Here is a 19,946-nt window from a genome sequence, read left to right as displayed (position 1 = left end):
ACCAAAATGACGACTTATTTAGTGATGGCCGATTTCAAAACACTGCTTCAGGAAGGTTCAGAGTGTTATGAATCAGTGTATTGAATCATGATTCGGATCGCGTGTCAAAGTACAAACGGCTGAAATCACTTGACTTTAGCGCTCCAAACAACTGATTCGACACAAAAGATTCATAATCTTGAATCTTTTGAATCTCTCCGATGCTTCACGAAGCAGTGTTTTGAAATCGGCCATCACTAAATAAGTAATTTTTTTTTTTTTTTTGGCGCACCAAAAATATTTTCGTCGCTTTATAATATTAATATTGAACCACTGTACTCACATGAACTGATTTAAATATGTTTTTAGTACATTAATGGATCTTGAGAGAGGAAATGTCATTGCTCCCTATGCAGGCCTCACGGAGCCATCGGATTTCAACAAAAATATCTTAATTTGCATTCCGAAGATTAACAAAGGTCTTACGGGTTTGGAACAACATGAGGGTGAGTAATAAATGACAGAATTTTCATTTTTGGGTGAACTAACCCTTTAAATTGACCAAATGAATGAATGACTATGACTGACTCATTAAGACAGCGACTTGCCGCCACCTACTGGCAGTGTTAGTTTGATATTTTTTGCCATAATTTCATATTTCTCTGCTGAACAATTTTTATTTAAAACATTATCTAACACATTATTTATGCCATTGTAATTGCATTCTTGCCACCTCTAAGCAGCATTAAACAGTGTGTAAATGCATCTAGATGCAGCTTGTGCCATTACAGTGCAAAGATGGCTATTGATGATACTGATTTCATTTGATTGGAATGATTGATTTAGTTTAATTTATTGCTTATTGCTTTTATAATTAATAATTAAACTAATGGAATTTTAAGAATTTGACATAAAACATGAGACCTATAATTAATAAGGTTTGAATAACCTTGCATTTATAAAGGTAAGAAATGCACCTGAAAATCAGTTTTAGGGGGCAAATATTGTCCCTTAATGGAAAAGGTGTGCCGGCAGTCTAAGTGGAAGAGAGGGGGTACGCAGAAGGATGTTAAATGCCTCAGGGGGTACGCCGCTCCCGCTCTAAAAAGTTTGGGAACCACTGCCTTAGAAAACACTACTAAATATGTTTCTTCTTTTAAATACACTCGCAGTGCTCTTTATAACATGTATACAACAAGAGATTCTGGTTTGTAGCTTTGTATTCTCCAGGATGAACATGCAAGTGCACTGATAGCATCATCTGGAGTTGATGTTGCAGTTTAATTGGTGTCATTACTGTTTGCCTTTGCTGAAGCGCTGGGCTTCTCCTCAAATGGAGTCTGACGCCCTCTAGTGGTTTAATCCATGCAGGATATTTGATAATAAGCTTTCACCTCCAAAGATTTTGAAAAGTCTATTGGTCAGCATCAAATAAATAAGTTGGAATAACTGAAATACCTCTCCAGTTATGGGGTTGGTACCAAACTTCTTAATCCAAGGCACTATGCTCCTAAAGAGAAAACAAACGGTAATCATTTTCTGGCATCATCACGCCACTTAAAGGTGCTAAAGAGGATGATTTGTTTTATACATTTTTGCAATATTACTTGAAACTGTCTTTACTAACTGATAAAAGACTATTTATTAGGTGCACTGAAAGGAATAATATTAATATACATCATCTGTGCACGAGGTAGGGCCTTAAAAACATCAGCCAATCGTTTACACGATCATTGCGTAAACGATTGGCCCTCTGGCTTGTCAATCACTGCCGTGACGTTCCTTGTGAGAGACGAGCGCGGCTGCGTGCTCCAGTAACTCTCCACACTCCACAGGCGCTGCATGCAATGTTTTTGTCAGGAGACAGGAGTAACAACTGCAGATTATGAGTTACCTGCAGTGAGTCCGACATAATGAATCCACTAACACGACATAGCGAATGCCGGTGGTAAACACTCGTGTTCCAATACGAGTGTTTACGAGTTTTGGGAGGCGTTCCTTCGAAGGAGGGGGGTTGTTCTTACGCATGCGCTCATTTCAAAAACTCAGTAACAGTCTTTGGTTTCTCAGTCAACGAAAAGATCCTCTTTATCACCTTTAAGATATGTACAACACTGTTCAAAAGTTTGGAGTTGGTAAGATTTTTTTAAATGTTTTTGAAAGAAGTCTCTTATGCTCACCAAGTCTGCATTTATTTGATCAAAATTACAATAAAAACAGTAATATTGTGATATATTATAATTATTTTTTTAAATAACTTTTATATTTTAATATATCTTATTTTATATTTTAAAAAGTAATGTATTCCTGTGAATTTTCAGTCTTCAGTGTCACTTGATCCTTCAGACATAATTCTAATACGCTGATTTGGTTGATTGGACAGGAATAGAATCAGAATTTTTTTTATAGCACCTAAATGTAAATGTCTTTCCTGACACTTTTGATCAGTTTAATGTAATGCGTCCTTGCTAATTAAAAGTATTAATTTCTCACCTCAAACTTTTGAACAGTAGTCTATGTAGTAATAAATATAAGGTACTATAAATAAGTATATTATTAATAGATGTTTGCTACTATAAAATCATGAATGATTCATAAATGACTCAATTTGATATACTCACATTAGGTCAAAAACCACACCATCCACTGTGCACATAGGATACTCGAAGGGCTGAAGAGACAAACTATGTGAGGGATAAAAGATGAACATTAAAGACTCATAAACTCATATATATATATATATATATATATATATATATATATATATATATATATATATATATATATATATATATATAAGCATAAAACTAAAGCTGCTGTCATTTTTGAGCCCCCAAAAGGTTTCCAAATAGTTTTATGAACTTCTCATCTTCCACTGAAAAAACGAAAAGCCCTGCCCCATAACTTTTTTTTTGTTGTTCCAACAAACAGATCAATGTTTTAAAAGCACAATTTAAGTAAAATAAGTTCAACCTACTTACTAATGATTGTCTCTGCATATTACATTGGAATAGGAGAAAAGTATTTTAAAGTCACCATGTAATCAAAATTGACAATTCTTATTTTTTATGGAATATTGCAGCATTTATTATAAATGATTTATCTGTGCACACATTATTATTTTCTTAAATTCATGTGCCCTCGTAATCTTTAATCAAAATAACTTCCTCTTGAGCAACATCTCATCTCTTCTCTGATGACATGTTTACTGGCGCGAGGGCAGGACAACCTGTCACTCTCGAGATCAACCAATAGCAAACCACAACCATGTTTTACTTAAATTTATGTCACAATAGGAAAGCCTATCTCAACTTCTGATTCAAGCAGACTTTAAGAGTTTTTTGGGAAAAAATGACAAACAACAGCTTTACCTCAAATAAAAGCAATGACAGTATTATTTTGAAACCCCAGATCAGCAGTTATGAAAGCAGGATCTATTGTACTAGACCTAAATTATGGAAAAGAAGAAACACAAAGGACTTTTTCTATCAAACATGAAAGAAGCGTTATGCATTTCTAAACTCACCTGCAATGATCAAAGGGCAGACGTCTGAAATTGTCTCGTGGGATTTCTATAAACAAGACAACAAAGGGGGAAAAGCATCAGCAATATCAAATCTAAAGTGCACAAATAAGTCTTTATGTGGTGCAATCAATCAAACAACACAGTGAGAGACAAGAAAACCAACAGCATTACATACACTATTTTATTTTACATAAAATATATATTTTTGTAGAAATCATGATACATTTAATTTTCAAGATTCTGTGACAAATGGAAAGTTCAAAAGAACAGCATTTATTTGAAATAGAAATATTTTGTAACATTATAAATCTATTTACTGTTATTTTTGATCAATTTAATGCATCTTTACTGAATAAAAAGTATAGAATTCTTTCAAAAAAGAAAATATTACTGAACCCAAACTTTTGAATGGTAGTGTACAACAAGTACAAGAACATGATTTATTTATTCATTAAGGCCTGGAAATATTTTTCCAAGACTGTGGAAACCCTGAAATTTTAAGTCTAACAATCTGTAATGTGCCTATTTTTCTCACACGATACAGCATAATACATCTTAAACCAAGGTAAACTAAAGGTATCATTTGTTTTACTCATATTGTAATATGTATCCAACAATGCTTTGTGTTTACTATCAAGTACTGTATTTTGTACATATTGTGTTAATATCATACAAACCAACAAACCGCACAATGTAATTTTAGTTTCATGCACTTATAAGTAGAACACCATTTGGTTACTCCATTTACACACAGATGCTTTCTTAATAGTACAAGTACCTGATTTCTTCCCTCCATAAAACTGGGTGTATTCTGCACATGTGATGTACCTGAAACAGATAAAGAATACTATTATTACACTTATTGAAGAATCTATATAATGTAATACTATATTATTACAACGCTAAAACATAAATAACTACAAAATAAAATACAGCAGTTGCAATTAGACGCAAGAATGACAGCTGGGTTTGTAAACAGTTTTAAGACAAATACATTATAAACATCAGATAACAAAAAAACACGCTGCCATTGTAATAAATTATATTTTTATTTTGCTTTGCTTCAGTGAAATAATCAGAAAAGACAATATAATAAATGCTCGATAGTTAGTGTTGAGTCAAACGTGTCAAATTTTACTCGCGTTATATTTCATTTCAACTTACATCTTATCTTTTTGATGCTGTCGTTTCCCCATTTTTGTAGACGAAGAGGCAGAGGTAAATAAAAGAATAAAAGTTTATAAACGCATAAACAATCAACACAAAACCTCCGACTGTTTAAAACACACACACTTCCGGATAGCGTTCAGCGCGACAGTAAAATGTGTCCGATGTGAAACGGAAGAACGTTTTTATTTTGCCTCCTCGGTACGGAATCCCAGCAGCTCCTCGCTGCAGTACACCAGGGGGCGAGGTTCGACTGAGACAATATTATATCTGTAACAGCAGTCTGTTTGTGATGGATATTACATATTAATAATTATCAATAATGATATTTAATTTAGATGAAAAAAAAAAAATTAATGAACCTGAAGTGAAAGTGAATCTGAAGAAAGCCCTGGGTCTGCATTAAAGGTGCAATATGTAAGAATTTTGCAGTAAATTATCCAAAAACCACCAGGCCAGTGTTACATATTTTGTTCACTTGAGTCCTTACAATATCCCAAATGTTTCCAACTATTTGTAAATCGTGAGAAAATTTTAAATTTTAACAAAGGCTCCGGGCAAGGGCGTAGATTTGCTTTCAACATTGGGGGGGTTGAGCGTTGGTATGCTGCCTGTTATTATTTTTTTATGTGTAGCGTTATTGGATAATTTATTCCTTCTCTCTCTCTCTCTCTCTCTCTCTCTCTCTATCTATCTATCTATCTATCTATCTATCTATCATAACTTTATGAAATTTATGTATAATCATTCATCAAATTCTAACATAACGGAGCGATTCTAATAAGAAAGAAATTATGTTAAATATTGAAACCGCCAGTAGGTGGCAGCGATTCGACATTTTAATGGGTGAGCTACTTAAATCGTTCATTCAGCCAATTCGTTCAAAAGTCAGATTAGTTTAGGAAGGAAACAAACACCGATGTGAATACTTTTGTCATTGACTATTGAAAAATTAACTAACAAAACAGATGGCTGTTTTGGTAACTGGTTACGGCTAAATTGCAATAGATTAGCTAGCTAAAATATATGTGGAGTGTACCTAGCTATTACAATGTTTTCATACCTCCTTCTCAGTACATGCTTTATTCTTTTTAACGTCCCTCTTTGAACAGAAGTTCAATATAGTCGACTGGGCAACGGTTCTCTTTATTTTTGGTGCTACCCACTCTCTTTCATTCAAACAGTAGAGCTTACCAATCGGTTAAATGGAGGGGGTATTTTTATGACTAATTTATTGACAAACTCATATTTGATTAGAAACCAAAATTATTGTTACAAAATAAATTAATTATACATATTGTAGTATAGATCTACTGTGATTTTCTGTTAAAATATTGGGGGGGGGGGGGGGTGTTGTAACTGATGGATTTGAATATTGGGGGGTTACCTCCCCCCCATCCCCCCCGCAAACTACACCCCTGGCTCCGGGACGTGTGAGGAGTCGCCTGTCAATTGCGTCAAACCCGCGTTACCCTCGGTTTTTACTTTGTAGAAACCATGGAAACACCAAAGTTGCTTTAATATTTACATGTTTTAATAGAACAACTGTTTTGATATATTTATGGACAGAAAACTAATTATTGTTATATAGCTCAACACGTTTAGTCTTATTGTTTAAATCTAATTTTCTTGATTTTTTGCGAGCATCATGCTTTACCATGCCTCAAAAAAAAAAATATATATATATATTTTGTTTAAGTAGCAAACATAGCATAATCAGATGCAGCTTTATTTTTAGTAACAGTAATACAGAATTTTCTCCATCATACAATACGTTTTAAAATTAATTGCATGCCATTTATCAACACAAGACATCCAGTATTTAATATGATCGATCTATCTTACTGCAGTGTGTAACAAAGTCTCACAGCAGCCACCTAGCGAACGCACAAATCAACATTATAACATCGTTTTCAACACACTCAAATGTATCTAATATGATAAACAGAGCTGCATTACCTCATACTCCGGAAAAGCGGAAGCGGCGCCAGCGACTGTGGCATAATAAAAGTTCCGCTGCTTGCGGCGTGTTGCGCAATCACTCCAGCGGCCTCGTTTGTCTCCCACAACACTCGGTCCTGCTCCGCTTCATACTACAGTAACATTAATAATAATCACATCCATGGACATGATTTCTTCCCGCATCCTATCCCTATTCTTTTCCGGCTGTTGAGGTGAAGACCACATGTCCCAAGATTCCACTCTCAAACTTGGCGGCATCAAGCTACGCATTTGTTTTGAATAGGTCTCTAGCAGACAGAAATCTTACATACTGCACAAAGCTGAATAGCCTTTATTGCCTAATATATAAAGTATGCATACATATTTGTCTATTTAGTTATTTGTTTGCTTGTTTTTCTGGTTAACTAATACTATAAAATATTGTGTGCTTGTTAACTGGAAAATTCAAATGTGTTGGTCAAGTATGTGAAAGATTATTGTGCTGGTTATCTTTGCTTTTGCCTATATTACATTCCTTTTGAGGATTAGCTAGGGTTGTTATTGTTAACTAAAACTAATTCCTTACCCTTGAAATGCCCAAATGGTCCTTCTTATAGGCTTACTGGCAAGATGCACATGATATATTCTCCTGGGTAAAAAAAAAAAAAAAAAAATTGGGCCAAGCCAAAATATTTAGTGGTCTTTTAATGGTCTTAACCATTTTAATCACAAATCATTGGTCAGGAAATTAGCATGAATTGCACAAATATGTTCACATGCAATATAAACAAAAGAAATCAATGTGTTTATTCATTTATCCATTCTGTACTCTGAAAGACTGGATTTGTGTAAGTATGCGATGATGAAACATGAACGAGACACATGTATGTTACATAAAGTTTTTATTTTGTCATCTTTTGAGCTGCTCAGAGGCCTCTTCCACAGGAAGCCCAATGCGTCATCACATTTCAGCTTAAAATCACTTTTCCACTCAACATTCTAGCCGGAGTTACTCATCATTCAAGTGATGATAACAGTAAAGCTCTGAATGAGTCTAATCAAGTTTAAGAAATAAGAAAATTATTGCTATGGCCATTGGCACCAACAATAAGAGCTTCAAAGAATGAGGTCATGTAACAAGCGTAGTTGATTCACTTTTATGATTGATTCAAGCACCCACACACTACGTAATACATCCGGGGTGTCCAAACACGGTCCTGGCCACTGTCCTGCAGAGTTTAGCTTGCCACAACAACACACCTGCTTGGAAGTTTCTAGTATGCCAAGTGAGACCTTGATTAGCTGGTTCAGGTGTGTTGAATTGGGGTTGGAGCTGAACTCTGCAGGACAGTGGCCCTCCAGGAGCAGGATTGGACACCCCTGTAACACATAGTGGTGGCTTAAGTCCCGTTCACACCAAGGACAATAACTATAAAGATATAGTTTTAAAAATCATTTTATATTTAAAAGAATAGCACTGTCCACACCACAACTATATGCTGTATATTGATAGTCTAACAAATTCATTGGAATCAATTCCAATCAGAATCCATTCTGCTTTAAAGAGCTCAAGTATTTTAAATCACCATGAAATCAAAATGGACATTTCTTGTTTTTTATGGATTATTGCACTATTTATTATAAATAATTATTTATTTTAAAATTCATGTGCACTCGTAAACTGTAATCAAATTAACTTCGTCTCCCTTTTGCAGCAACATCTCGTCTCTTCTTTGACAATGTGTTTTTCAGCACGAAGGCAGGACAACCTGTCACTCACTTGAGATCGATTCAATTCCCAATGGACAAAATCAAATCCCGCCCTACATTTTTTCTTTTTCAAGAAGCCGTTTCACTCGGATATACATCACAATAAGGAAGAAAAGACTAATGCAACTTCAGTTTTGTGCAAATTTTAAACAGTTAGTTCAACCAAAAATGAAAATTCTGTCTGAGAGCTTTCTGTCCCTCCATTGACAGTCTACACAACTACCACTTTCAAGGCCCAGAAATGTAGTAAAGACATTGTTAAAATAGTCCATGTGACTCCAGTGATTTAACCTCAATTTAAGAAGCAACACGAGTGCTTTGTTTGTGCAAAGCATAATTTATCACTTTATTTATAAAATATTAATTTCCAAGGCGTTCACGCAGCAATGGCTGCTCTCACGTCAACACAACACACATTAATATTTTGTATATAAAGTGGTCAGTTATGTTTATTTGCACAAACAAAGTACTCGCGTCGCTTCATAAAATTGAGGTTAAACTATTTGGGTCCCATCTGGGGCTTGAAAGTGGTAGTTGCGTCGCCTGTCAATGGAGGAACAGAAAGCTCTCAGATTTCATTAAAAATGTCTTAATTTGTGTTCCAAAGATGAACAAAAGTCTTACTGGTTTGGAACGACTTGAGGGTGAGTAAATGATAAACTGTTTTCATTTTTGGGTGAACAAACCCTTTAAAACAGCAGAAGACATTACTGCAGGACACGCCTATAATAAACAAAGTTATCGTGCATTTGGTGTGGATGCTAATAAAGATATCATTATAGTTATCGTTCTTGCCGTCAAAGGGCCTTTACAGTACATTTATAAACAAAACTAACATGTTAAATATGTGACTGTCACCACTTATTTAGGTGAGATTCATATAAATATGAAAATGTTTTATTCAGTCATGCCTTTTAATGTTTTTATTTCTTTCTGACACAGAAAAACAGGTTTTAGGTCTGTTGCATACAAGTCAGTGCTGACCTTTCACCTAAGCAAAACATTTCCTCTGATCTACCAGTGAAGGATCTCTCGAATGTGACCCCACAGTCTCGTTATCCACAGGTTGACGCCCATATCGGTGAGATACTGCAGCTCTGGTGTGAGCATCTTCCTGCAGAGCTTTCGGTGTGCTTTGTCGACATTCTTTTTCAGATTGTATCCCATAATCGACTTCTCACCGAAGGGTTGCCATGGCTGCATGGAAGTCTCCACGATGCTTCCTGCGTCAACAGCGTGGCCTCCTTCAATGCAAATGGAAGCCATTTCTGCATTTCTGCGCTGCAGCTCTGCGACATCTCTCGCCATGCGCTCACGGCCGTAAGCGTCCACTTTATGCCAGAAGGTGGCGTTGAAATACTGGTAAAGCTTCCAATCAATGGCGTTCCACTCCAGCGCCTTGGCCCTGAGCTCTGGAGTCAGTTTCGAAATGGTTGAACCTTTCCGGGCATTGAGTTTGAAGAAAAGCAAGTCCTCCATGTCCCAGCAGAGGCTGTCTTTGAGCAGGATGAGCGACTCTTCAAAATACTCCACAAGCATTACCAATTGGAAGCGCTTGGCGATTGCACGAATGGCCTCATCCACCTTCGGGTCATCTGGATGTAAGTTATTATCCTGTCCAAAGTCAAAGAAAAGCAAGTTTTTGAGATAGAACGAATTGAATCCTTCTGGGTCGTAGTAAAGCTTTGGATCTGTCAGGAATTCTCTCAGCTTATCGTCCCCAGAAAGCTTCCATGTGAGAGGTACAACACGTCCAAAATAGTGGAACGAGGACTCAGCGAGATCAGCCGGGTCCCGGAGGATTGTGATGTACGAGGTGTCTGCTGGAAGCACTTTGGCCACTTCAGCAGCGTTGAAACGCATGTGATTACAGATGATGTTAAAACACATTCCAGGCCTGTAGTCCTTCACTTGGGAGCGATGGAAAGGTGAGGGGTAAAAGAAGTCATTGCGGCTGTTGGGGAAAGCAAATTTAAGGTGGTGTTTTTCGCCAAAGCGAAAGAGAATGTTGAGAAAAGTGCTACTAGCTGTTTTATGGGTTTTCATAAACATGATGTCCACTTTTGGAGTGCAGATTCCCTGCCCAGAGGCATGATGGGAGTCGTTTGAGATTGTTGAGGAGTGGGCGGCAGAAGGGCGATGAGCACATGAGTAAGGCACTGGGACCCTGTAAACAAAAATGGACAAAAATACTGTCATTTGAATTTATTTTAGATATATTTTTATCATCTTTATAATTTGAGTTGTTAAAATCAATAAAAATAAAAATAAGATCAATAAACCCTACCAAAAATATGTTGCTTTGAGAACATCTATATCCATATTTTACCCCAAGGTTAAAAGAAGAAGAATTAAGGAAATTATATTTAAAAAATAATATGAAAACAGATTATTCTAAAACTTTTTGCTTGGTGACATTATTTTCATGACAATTGGTCAAGATCTTGTATTGACAATGCAAGATGTGAGCACTCTGTAAAGTCTCCTCCAGCACATCCCAAAGACATTCAATGAAATTAAGGTCTGGACTGAAAATGATTCTTCATGCTTTCATTCTTTCACAGTTTGAGCCTGATGAATCTTGACATTGTCATCCTGGAATATGGCCATGATATATCTTCCTACATGGTTGTTTAAGAAATGAAAAGCTACACACTCCATTTGTTAGGGTTAAAAGAAGCGTTGCCAACATAATAATCACTGTAATAACGATCCATTCATAGATTCTTAAGTATTTGCCTATTAAAATCCAAACAGCAACTTTTTTTTGTCCGGGCAGTGTATATATAGTAGTCAACATTTGAAGTGGATCAAAACCTTTCATCAAAGTTGTCCTAAAACCTTCTTCTTAGGACAACTTAGTTCTTAGGACAACTTTGATGAGCTTTTTTGATCCACTTTAAAATGTTGACTACTGTATGTATGTATATATATATATATATATATATATATATATATATATATATATATATATATACATACATATACTTATACCATTTGGCTATGGTTTGGGTCAGTAATACTTTTATTCTGTATGGAAGCATGAAATTGATTAAAAGTTAAAATAAAGATATTTATGTTACAAAAGAATTTATATAAATTTTATTTGTATCATGGTTTCCACAAAAAGTCTGTTTCCAACATTGAAAATAATAAGAAATGTTTCTTGAGCACCAAATCAGCATATTAGAATGATTTCTGAATGATTTTTTTTACTGCATTTAAATAAAATTATAATTTAAAAAAAAAATGTTTCCTGTCAGGATAGAATGGAACACGAATTTGGGGAGAAATAAAATCACAATGCAGAACAGGCATCATTTTCTTAATGAGGTTCATGGCAAAATGATGCTATAATCCAATGAAACTTTGACTTGTTCAAAGTACATGAAGGGACTCACTCTTGCAGGCCATATTGGACCTCTGGGGCCGACAGGCAGTACAAAAGAATCATGCAGGTGGTCAGCAGCGCACCCAGGATCAGTCCCTTACAGATGGACCTCCACTGCCTGACTGGCTTTCCAACCATCATAGCTGCCTGGTTGGATCCTGTAAGAAAACCCTGAAACAAAGAGGAAGAATCTTCAGTAATAATATGATGGTAATGAGTGCAACTCTAATTGATTTGTTGTTCACTTTGCATCATTAAAGGCCCTTTTACATATTGTGTAAATGTGCTGCGGTATGTACTTTGCTTACGTATGCAGAGTCCTCTAGAGCTGCATAAAGCATTTCTAGTGTGTTAAGAGACATTCGTCACCATTTCCTCAAGTGCCCAATTATTTAGGTACACTGCTGCTCGCTCAATTGCTTTTCTCCCATGAGTTCAGCCATTTGATCTACATCTGCTCAACATGTGCTTATGAGGGGATTTGCAGTAGCATTGCAGCTAATTCAGCTGTGGGATTAAAATCTTTTCTTTTTAGGTCATGTGACAGGTCACTGTTTGTTTTAAGATATAATATATAAGTATCTAACAGGTTAACGTCCCCATTTTTAACCCAAAGCCAAGAAATGGCATAAACAAATTAAAATAGATAGCTAGTTCATGAAGCCTTTAGGCTACAAGCATAGTTGTGGTCTTGCTTGAAAGAGGACACTTGGCAGTTTGTTGTCATCAAGTCAGAATTAATCACAATAATAAAAAGTGTTTATGCATTGTAAAGATTATCGAAAATTATTTTCATGACATATTTTTATGACAAAACAATCTAAATTGTGTTTTAGTCGTCTTTCTTTGTTTAAACTCCTCACTTCACCTTCTTTGCCTTTATGTTAAAATGGCCTTAAAAAGAAAATCGAAGAAAAAACAGAAATGGGTCACCAGTAAAATATTTTTTTTATAAATATTTAATCTAATCTCTCTGTTCATCAAAGGTCATATAGCTGCAAGTATAACATAATAAATATAATAAGTATAATTCAAGAACAATGACCGTCTGACCTATAGAGGGTATGCATCGACGTCACTTTCCCGCCGGAACGCGCTCCCTCAGCTGGACTGAGTGGCAAAAGAACCTGCTGCGCAGGGGCGGATCTAGAAAATTATTTATAGGGTGGCAAGGGGGTGGCATGAGGTCTATGAGGGGTGGCAACACCAAAGTAAGCGCCCATGCATAGTTTTTGGAGATTTATGGCCTGACATACACAATTGTGTTCACAAACATTGCATTACCAAAATAAATAACAAGATTTCAATATCCATCATGGCACCAAGTAAAGGCACTATATGAAAAAAACATCAACAGCTTTAAAATGAGTCTGACCTTGTATCACTAAAGGAGATGAGCAGTTTTATTAATATTACACAGGTTACTTCGATGGCATAAATCACATGTTTTAGAGCAAGTTAAAGAACAACAAAAACTTGTTTTTTGCAAACAATTTTTGAGCTTCTGTTATTAACAGAGGTGGGAATGTCTGTGTGTGTTCACCCAGAACACCCTATCAACTACATACTCTAGCAACACCCCAGCAATTGCAGCAAGAGCCTAGCAACCACCCAGAATCTCCTAGCAACACTTTAGCAATCACCCAGAACATCTATATTCTGGCCTAACTGACCAAAATATTTATTTATGTTTTTTAAACGAGACTTTAAGTTGGCTTTATGACAAGCCAGCATAAATTTGTCTTTTAAACTTTTAATCTAGTTGAAATGAAACAATTCAACATTTTCTTACAACTATAAACACAATCTCAAAACTATGCACCAACTTGTACAAACCTCAAACTTCCAGGTCAAAATAAAATGTTCTAGTCAAAAACTTATTCTTGTCTGACAAAATCAAACTTTGGTATCAGATGACACACAAAACTTAACAAATACACAGACTACTGCACTGCCCAGTGAACACTAGTGAGATCAATTCATATAACACTGTAACAAAAATACCGCTTACTGGGATTCAGGAATTATTTTGCAGCTCACTGTCTACTACACTATACAAAAATAAATTTACAGATACAGTAAAATACAGCAGTGATTTTTTTCTTTCTTTTTTTCATTTTACTATTGTAAATTGATCTGGCATTAGATATGTATGAACTTGGTATGCAGTGCACCACAATACAGTACTGTCAATTACAGTAAAACTAAATTCAGCATCCTCTGCACATTTGGCCAAATTTTATTACAGAATAAAAGGTACTATAGCAGTGTATTGGTCTTCTAGCACAAGACAGTCATTTCTCAGTTCTGCAAAATACAGTATAACAAATGGCTACAGAGAAAGTTGACAATCACAAGTTTGATGGTGTACAGCGTGCTACAGTTTACTGTACATAGTTAAATTTCCCTCATCTAAAGTACTGGTGTGTAAGTTTAAAACCCCTGTAAAGTATTCATTCAGCTCTCTCTCAGATTTTGACTAGTGTGTCATCAGTTTTGCTATACCTAATGTAGTCATTGTTCAACGTTTTGAGAAATGTATCTTTGTTTTGAGAACTGAACGAATGGTTTGGGAAACTGGGCCAACTGAATCACTTATAATGTGTTAGCGATCGAGAAAAGCTAAAATACATTTAGATTCTTACCTAACTAGTTTCTGTGATAAGGATCTTCTTATTGATTTCATGTTACCGTTTCGTCGGATAGTAAAAAGACCTTTATCCATGACGAAATTGAAGCGGGCGGTCGGTGAATCAGCTCGCAAAAAATTACGAAAATTCGAGGACTTCTGAGTTAGCCGAGAGGCAGTCATTTTCCGATTCACGAACAAATGGAAAACAATTCGTAGGTGAACTTGGCTGCGCTGTGTTTTTGACTGCCAAAGAACCGGTTCATAAGAGTCATTTGTTAATGAAGCTGATTACATTGAGCGCGCTGCGTGCGCGTGCAACCGTCATGCAGCTTATTGAAAGACGTGTTTTCTTGCCATTATTTTGCAATACGCTGTCTTTTTTATGTCATCAGATTGAAGCGCCGCTGCTGAAAAGCAGTAGTACTTGAAACACTGCTAACATTTATATTTTATTCTCTGATAATTTTGGGGTGGCAGATGGGGTGGCAAAGCTTTTTCTTAGGGTGGCACTTGCCACCCCGTGCCACCCCGGTAGATCCGCCCCTGCTGCTGCGTGACTGGATTTAATAGAGGAAACTGCGAAAACACGAGTAAAACTAACGAATTACACTAAAGGTTGGAATTGAATTTGTTCCTTACAACTTGTCAAATAAACCTAATCCATGGATATTGACATGCAGCCAGGAGTCGTGTTTCCTGATATTTATATGTGCCTGATTTGACGCCGGGGAAATACATCAAGCAAATCTGCCAATGAATATTTTATATAACTGCAATATAGGTAGGTTTAAATCCGAGTAATCACTTATATCAATGTTAAATCATCATTTTGTCCAGCCCTAAAACATATATAGTTTTATAGTATATATTTTGTCAGTGTTGTTTATTGAAAAACACCCAATTATGCAGAATATAAGATGGAACATATTTAGGGTAGACCAGGTACAGTTGGTACACTTTTTGCTTTCACCGTTACCACACCAAAATTATGGGACTGAAAAGAAGTGAAACGAAGTGATTTTTCATATGACATTTCTTTTACTTGTCTACTAAAATATTATTAATTATTAACATCCATAAGTAGGTCATATTTTTCACAATTAGCTCATAAACACAAGAAGCTTTTTTGTTCCAACTGTACCCATGTCGAAAACAGTCAAGTACAGTTGAAACAGTACCCTAGTACAGTTGAGACACCCATCCGGAATGCTGTAAAGCTGCCTAACCAATTCACTACAAATGTAAAATACCTTTAAAAATGAGAATTTTACCGTTTTTATTTCCATTTAGTATTTTATTTTATTATTTTGTTTAGTTAAAAGTAGTCCATTTGTAAAACATTGTACAGTAATGGCAAACAGTGATACAATATTTAATTTTAGGCCATACATTTAATATTAACAGTTGAAAAGTTGAGTAAGAGTAAAAAACATTGAACAATTGCAAACAGCAATAATAAAACAGATGAAATCTATTAATTTTAATAGATTAATAGATCTTGAACTTACATCGTGCAACTAAACTGCATGGGCCGCAATAGGATTCTATGGTGTGGGTATGTGTCTCAACTGTACCCCGCTGACAACCTCGAACATTTCTCTTGATTTTACGATGACCTGTGACACAAAGTCATGCAATATGTCAGTGTTTAGAGCACAAAATAAGATTTACGAAAATGTAAGTTAACTTTAACAGTCATGTAAGGATGAGAAGCTATTCAATGTGGAAGCGACGTGGTGAAGTGAAAAAATTACCTTAGAAAAAAACTTTCGCCGATATCTTCGGACTGGAGAAGCGCATGTACTTTTGATGTACGATTGAAGTGGGCGCTAATATGCATGTGCTAAGAAAATTTCACAGATCAGACTTGTTGCGAACGCAAGTTATTTAAGGTGTTTCAACTGTACCCTATAACCAACTGTACCTGGTCTACCCTAATTGTTTAGTTGTCAACGTAATATATAATAATACAATATATACAGTATGATTTTACCTCAAAATCCATTGTTTCGACACAAAATGATAACTGCAAATCCATGTTTCTCTGCTGGAGTCCAGCTGTTTCTGTGGATTGCAGTGATCATTTGCTTTTTTCTGTAGCTTTCCGGCAGTTTTTAAATATATAACGTTACCTCAGGTTTTGTGTCAAAGCTATATTTGTACAGTCAGTCACAAAGCTCTTTCCCGTTTTGCGTTTTGTGTGTTTTTCGCGGCATTCATGCTGAAAACCAATTCTGCCGCTCAATCTTTTGCCACTCAGTGGGCGTGACCGCAGTCCTAACGGTCGACGGTGACGTCACGTGCATACCCTCTATAGACCTTATGTAGCCCCGCCCCTTTTCAGCGTTGCGCTCGTTGTCTTTTGACTTCCGGTTTGTATTTCCACAGCGATATTACATTTATGAATGAACTGCTCGTTTTAAAATCTCCCCGACCTACTGACATTTGTTAAGACATCTGCTTTAAACATAACAATGCTCATGATAACTTTCATTAACTCTACAACAAGTAAATCCACTTAACCAACTAATTATTCTTTGACAGCGATGCCATAGAAATGTACAGAGCTACCGCAAAACGGAAGTTCAAAGACAATTTTATAAAGATGGCGGCGCGCTTGTTTCTCTGGTAAATAAGGTCTATAGGCCTATCTCGCTGACTAGGTAAATACCGGTAAATACATGCTCATTAACATTTTAAGTTAATTTAAATTAACTTAGAATTTTAACTGTACATTATCTTGAAGTACACGCGAAGAAAAACAGTCCATATAATGTAAAAACAATTAGCCCATCAACACCTGCGCCTCAAAGTTCAACTACAATCGATAACTGAGACTATAGGTGGCGCGAGTTGCCTTGGTTTCAAAACGAGAGCTCGAGAGTCCGAGATATGTGATACGAAGGGTGTAATAGGCTATTAAAAAAGTATACGTAATTATATATGCCGGTTGAAGTTACTCAAATTAGCCGATGTACAGCGTTCAGAGCGTTTCCATGGACGACAGCGAATATTAGGAAATTGACCAATCAAAATAATCACCATGAAATGGGCCTATATGAAATATATTATTCCGGAAAGGAGTTCAATAATCACTTATATAGCCTATTTAAGGAAAAAATATATAATTTATATATATATAGTGCTGCATGGCATGCTTGACATGTCTTGTAAACCCACAAAACACAGAACCTCATAAGTTGAAAGAATATTAAAAAGCAACTAAAAATAGCCTATATTTGATATTCTGATCCTAAAATGAATGAAGGTTGCTGAAACTGTGCTACTGCGGGGTTCATTATGAGGGCCAGATGTCCAGCGAATGAATTATGCATTCAAAGGAAAAGTGACACTGTCCGCATCTCTTCATGCCCCATAGACCAGTATCAGATATCTGCGGTGCAGGGCCACAGGTGGAAAACTTAATACTAACATGTTAGAAGCACTGACTGCGACAGCCATATGCTGCTGAGCACTGTCACCAAAAGATAGATGGAGAGACCGATGGAACAAAGCACCAGCAGTGACTGGAAATCTTGAAAGGACAGAATAAGTCTGAAGGAACCCATTGTTCTTATTTGCAGCAGTCTCTAACCCTGCATTTTTCAAAGTCATCCTTTGTTGACAGCAAAAACACTAACAACATCATCATTGTTATGCTGATGGTCACGAATAATGAGGATTTTACAGAACCACAAAGAACTGCTACATGCAGCTGCAGCTCCTAATTTAGGATAAAACGCATAAATGCATCCATCACAAAACAGTTTCGTTTTTGTGTTTTGTTTTTTTTTGTATTTGTGAGCTATCAGTACAGTGTATAAAAGTCTTTGGAGATGATGAAAGTTGTATTTACTCATGGGTTTTTAGAAAATTGGACCAGAAAACTGGGAGATCGTATAGGAATTTCTGCATAAAATCTGTTTTAACACAGAAAAGTGCTGCTGGAAAATTCATAACAGACAAGAAGTCACTGTAATGAAGTTTAATGATGGGATACAAATAGATTAAAGGTTTCTTTTACTTTGCCACAAGAAAGCAGTCAGATTAAACAGTCTGATTAGAGTGGAACGTTTAGGAATGAAACAGATAGTGTTTCTTTATAGATCAAGCATTGTGAGGGTTTATATATTCCATCAGCAAATTAGTTTATCTTCATAATAAAATTAAATTAAATACATATAAAATAAAAAGATTTTTTCCAGTAAAAATATCTAAGCATCCATAAACAAGCAAAATACTTGAGAATCAAAACTGCATTCAGAAAATATCTGAATTTAAATGAAATTTTCTTACCAGAATGGTCAGTTGTTACATTTGTGTTTCAGTAAATATAATATAATTTAATGAGGTTTATGTTTAAATCACAAAAACATGATTTTGAACTTAATTTAATAAATGTATTCTGAAAAAAAATTGAATAATTAAAAATATGAATACTGATTTTTGCAGCGAGTTAACAGACAATGATATGAATATAATGAATATATTCTCCCAATATAACTTATATTAAGGATTAAAAGCATTGGTATCTTACCAAAACATGTAGATATCCCTCTCACAGCTTTATTGGCAGAAAAAAAGCAATGACTCTGTAAAGATTTTGTTAAGAAAGATGCATTGTCAAGACTGGAAAAACATTGATTCCTTTGCAGTTAACTGTCCAGACATGCTGTCCAAGGTTAGCAGTATCCCTCTTATCTTCTGTGAAATATCCAGGCGATCATTCACCCTGCACACACACACACACACACACACACTCTGCGCACCTGATGATTTTGAAGCCCCCGCCTCTCCTCTCATCCTCCACCGTCTGCACACTGTACAGCTGAGCTGGCTAAACTGCATACAAAAGAGGCTCGGCTTGTGCTCCTGTGACGCAAAACCAGTGTCTGGGGATCTTCACTTGTCACTCTGTGTGTCTGTTTGCATATATGAATGAAACTACAGCAGAGTAGAGTGGAAGAAGAAGTGAGGAAGAGAAAGACATAAAGAGATAGGATAGGAGAGGAGAGGAAGAGATTGAATCAGGGTTAGTGAGAGAAACTGAGTAAGAGGAAGGGAAAGGAAAGGAACAAAAGAAAGGAGGAGGGATCTATTCAAGGTGGAAATAGAGAGCTATTGAGAACAGGTTGCTGGTTTGAAGTAAAAAAGTAGCTAGAAAGGGTAGTTAAATGCATGAGAGGGGCCAATACTAAATTCCAGGTACGGCTGTATACACACAGTTCCAAACTGAACCAGTTTGTTTAGCTATCCATGTCCAAGTAACAAAAACACATTCTTAGCATGGATCAGGTGAATCGGCACAAATATCAGTGACACGGAGAAACACATTAAACTCATTAATGCCCAGATGATTCCTAAAGACGTATTAGAATTGTTTGTATTTGAATATATTTTACAGTCAAGTGTATTTTTTGCATGATTGGTTAGTGATAGTTTCATGTGAACTCTTGTGACCTGTGCACATGTCTCTATATAGAAACTCCCTAACTAGTACAGTTTTTAAAGGGGACATAATGCCCCTTTTACAAGATGGT

The 19,946-nt window shown here is 36.0% G+C and overlaps 2 protein-coding genes across 8 annotated transcripts in view; both read right to left on the bottom strand.

Moving 5' to 3' along the window:
• ppil2 (peptidylprolyl isomerase (cyclophilin)-like 2) overlaps nucleotides 1–4,836 on the bottom strand; it is a 39,822-nt gene extending 34,986 nt beyond the window's left edge. The window contains exons 1-5 of the mRNA XM_048188862.1: nucleotides 4,670–4,836; nucleotides 4,284–4,333; nucleotides 3,506–3,551; nucleotides 2,601–2,663; nucleotides 1,438–1,489 (exon numbers count right to left, since the gene is read on the bottom strand). Coding sequence (XP_048044819.1) covers nucleotides 1,438–1,489; nucleotides 2,601–2,663; nucleotides 3,506–3,551; nucleotides 4,284–4,333; nucleotides 4,670–4,701 — 243 coding nt within the window. The 5' untranslated portion in view covers nucleotides 4,702–4,836. The remainder of the gene's footprint in view (nucleotides 1–1,437; nucleotides 1,490–2,600; nucleotides 2,664–3,505; nucleotides 3,552–4,283; nucleotides 4,334–4,669) is intronic.
• Nucleotides 4,837–8,952: 4,116 nt separating this feature from the next.
• gal3st1a (galactose-3-O-sulfotransferase 1a) lies at nucleotides 8,953–19,741 on the bottom strand. 7 transcript variants are annotated; one of them, XM_048188859.1, is made up of 5 exons: nucleotides 19,176–19,740; nucleotides 18,944–18,998; nucleotides 15,915–16,022; nucleotides 11,785–11,945; nucleotides 8,953–10,550 (listed from the first exon to the last, which is right to left on the bottom strand). In XM_048188859.1, the coding sequence occupies exons 4-5, from the start codon at nucleotides 11,913–11,915 to the stop codon at nucleotides 9,398–9,400; spliced, it is 1,284 nt and encodes a 427-aa protein (XP_048044816.1). In that variant the 5' UTR covers nucleotides 11,916–11,945; nucleotides 15,915–16,022; nucleotides 18,944–18,998; nucleotides 19,176–19,740; the 3' UTR covers nucleotides 8,953–9,397. The 7 variants fall into 7 exon arrangements, with proteins under 7 accessions (XP_048044816.1, XP_048044818.1, XP_048044817.1 ...); XM_048188861.1 differs by lacking the exon at nucleotides 15,915–16,022 and having other exon boundaries at nucleotides 19,176–19,741; XM_048188860.1 differs by lacking the exon at nucleotides 18,944–18,998.
• Nucleotides 19,742–19,946: the final 205 nt, after the last annotated feature.

The sequence above is a fragment of the Megalobrama amblycephala genome, linkage group LG4 (genome assembly GCF_018812025.1).
Source record: "Megalobrama amblycephala isolate DHTTF-2021 linkage group LG4, ASM1881202v1, whole genome shotgun sequence".
Classification (NCBI taxonomy): Eukaryota; Metazoa; Chordata; class Actinopteri; order Cypriniformes; family Xenocyprididae; genus Megalobrama; species Megalobrama amblycephala.
Note: the sequence above shows the minus strand (reverse complement) of the source record. Positions and strands in the feature narration are given on the sequence as shown.